This window comes from Labrus mixtus, chromosome 9 (genome assembly GCF_963584025.1).
Source record: "Labrus mixtus chromosome 9, fLabMix1.1, whole genome shotgun sequence".
Classification (NCBI taxonomy): domain Eukaryota; kingdom Metazoa; phylum Chordata; class Actinopteri; order Labriformes; family Labridae; genus Labrus; species Labrus mixtus.
This window is the reverse complement of record NC_083620.1, coordinates 30,198,102-30,200,601: the sequence shown is the minus strand read 5'-3', so window position 1 is coordinate 30,200,601 and position 2,500 is coordinate 30,198,102. Positions and strand designations below refer to the sequence as shown.

At 45.4% G+C, this 2,500-nt stretch overlaps 1 protein-coding gene across 2 annotated transcripts in view; it reads left to right on the top strand.

The window, feature by feature from the left end:
- Nucleotides 1-2,500, top strand: part of lipt2 (lipoyl(octanoyl) transferase 2) — a 3,746-nt gene that overhangs the window by 198 nt on the left and 1,048 nt on the right. The window contains exons 2-4 of one of the 2 annotated variants that reach the window (XM_061047339.1): nt 777-912; nt 1,536-1,882; nt 1,958-2,084. In XM_061047339.1, the coding sequence (XP_060903322.1) occupies nt 1,574-1,882; nt 1,958-2,084 (436 nt within the window). In that variant the 5' untranslated portion in view covers nt 777-912; nt 1,536-1,573. The remainder of the gene's footprint in view (nt 1-776; nt 913-1,535; nt 1,883-1,957; nt 2,085-2,500) is intronic. The other variant, XM_061047338.1, reaches the window with a different exon arrangement.

The following is a 2,500-nucleotide window of genomic DNA, read 5'->3' as shown; positions in this document are numbered from 1 at the left end:
CAGAGGCAGTGACCGTGGGGCTCCGCCCACATTCTCGTACGTCACCGATGCTTCCTTAAAGGAATGTGGGAACTCACAAACTTCTATGTTGTAAAGCAACCTACGCTCTTTAAAATTTCCTCCAAAGATGTTATTTTATTTCAGCATATCTCATAATAAAACACTTTGTGCACACTTTGCTGAACACAAATGGAGTTATTGAGCTAAACGTTTAGTTTACACGTCTGTTCATTCAAATATTATATCCATGTGCCTGTAAAAGAGATTTTATTTATATTATTATATTACATATTACATTATTATATTATTATTATTATTATTATTATTATATTCTATACACTGCACTGTTGTATAGTCGTATATAACAGATTATTGTATTTTATTGCACCATATTATATTATACCATGTTAGATTATATTACTATTAATGCTGTTTACACAGCTTGAAACTTTGATCACACAAGTCACTTTAAATCATCCCTGGTCACTTTAACTTGCCATTCACAGCACATAACTCTTAATTATCCTGTATAGTTCACTCCACTTATATACTCTTACTTATATTCATCTGTATATACCTCCTATTATTATTTTTATTTGTACTTATCCTACCTATTCTGTGAGTTTTGTATTATTTTCTGTCTTGCTGCTGCAAAGCCCGAATTTTCCCACTGTGGTGGGGATCAATAAAGTATAATCTAAAAAGTCCGCCTGATTATGACGAGCGGCCCTTGAACGCATCATTTTCAGCGCACAGACTTTTTGTCATATATTTAGTTTTCGTGTCGGCAGGTGGCAGAAGAGTTCGCAAATAAACAGAACAGACCAATAATATGACCATCGAAGAAGAAATGAAAAAAACAATGGCGGCGTACAGTGAGCTGAGCAGTTAGAGGATCTCTGAAGTTTGAAGGTGAATAATCCAAGTGTGTGTGTGTGTGTGTACGTGCGTGCGTGCGTGCGTGCGTGCGTGCGTGTGTGTGTGTGTGTGTGTGTGTGTCTGTGCGTGTGTCTGTGTCTGTGTGTGTGTGTGTGTGTGTGTGTGTGCGTGTGTCTGTGTCTGTGTGTGTGTGTGTGTGTGTGTGTGTGTGTGTGTGTGTGTGTGTGTGTGTCTGTGTGTGTGTGTGTGTGTGTGTGTGTGTCTGTGTGTGTGTGTGTGCGTGCGTGTGTGTCTGTGTCTGTCTGTGTGTGTGTGTGTGTGTGTGTGTGTGTGTGTGTGTGTGTGTGTGTGTGTGTCTGTGTCTGTGTGTGTGTGTGTGTGTCTGTGTGTGTGTGTGTGCGTGCGTGTGTGTCTGTGTCTGTGTGTGTGTGTGTGTGTGTGTGTGTCTGTGTGTGTGTGTCTGTGTGTGTGTGTGCGTGCGTGTGTGTCTGTGTCTGTCTGTGTGTGTGTGTGTGTGTGTGTGTGTGTGTGTGTGTGTGTGTGTGTGTGTGTGTGTGTGTGTGTGTGTGTGTGTGTGTGTGTGTCTCCTGAGAGTTAATATGATGGAAAGTCTCACATGGTGTGAGGTGTTTAAACCTGCTGTCACCTGGTTCCAGTCTCCTGGTCTCCTGGTCTCCTGGTCTCCTGGTCCAGGATGCAGGGCAGCAGGCCAGTGGTGGAGGTGGTCCGTCTGGGCCTGGTCTCCTACCAGGAAGCTCTGCAGCTGCAGCAGATCTATGTGAAGCGGCACCGCTCAGCTCTGGCTCACACTCTGCTGCTCTGCCAGCACCCGCCCGTCTACACCACGGGGATCAGACACAAACCTTACCCCGCCCCCCTGCTGGACCGCCTCCGCCTGCTGGGTGCCGATGTCCACCGCACCAACCGAGGAGGACTCATCACCTTCCACGGTCCGGGTCAGCTGGTCTGCTACCCAGTCCTGAACCTGTGCAGCTTTAAGAAGGTCTGCGGTGGTTCTTGAGTTTCAGGGGGTCGTGGTTGAGGGTTCAGGTGTTAACCTTCTGATCTGATCTCTCAGAGTGTTCGCTGGTACGTCTGTGAGCTGGAGAGGACCATCATCTCTGTCTGCAGCAGGTTCGGGATCCAAGCGTCCACGTCTCCTCATACTGGAGTCTGGGTCGGAGACAACAAGATCTGTGCCATGGGTAGGACAGACACTCGCTCTGACTTTTTAAAATAAATAAGATTTATGAATCCTCTAAAACTATAAGATGAAAGATTGACTTTATTGATCCTACACTACACTCTGTAAGTCATGAACACACACAAACAGGATCTTATGAACATGCACTAATGGAGAGATGTCAGAGTGATGGAGCGACCCACAGCGGGCGCTCCTGAGCTGATGGTGGGGAGGGGGTTTGGTGCCTTGCCTGTGTTCATCTGAATGGTGATTTTGTTCATTTCTTATTGGTTCATATTTTATGACTAACGACTTTACGGGTTCACATACATGAAACATGTCGAGCCTCTGAGTGAAACATAAAGTCCCGTCAGTGTGAACACAGACCTGAGAACAACAAACCCAGAGAGAGTTTGACTTCACTCTTTTTCATTACTC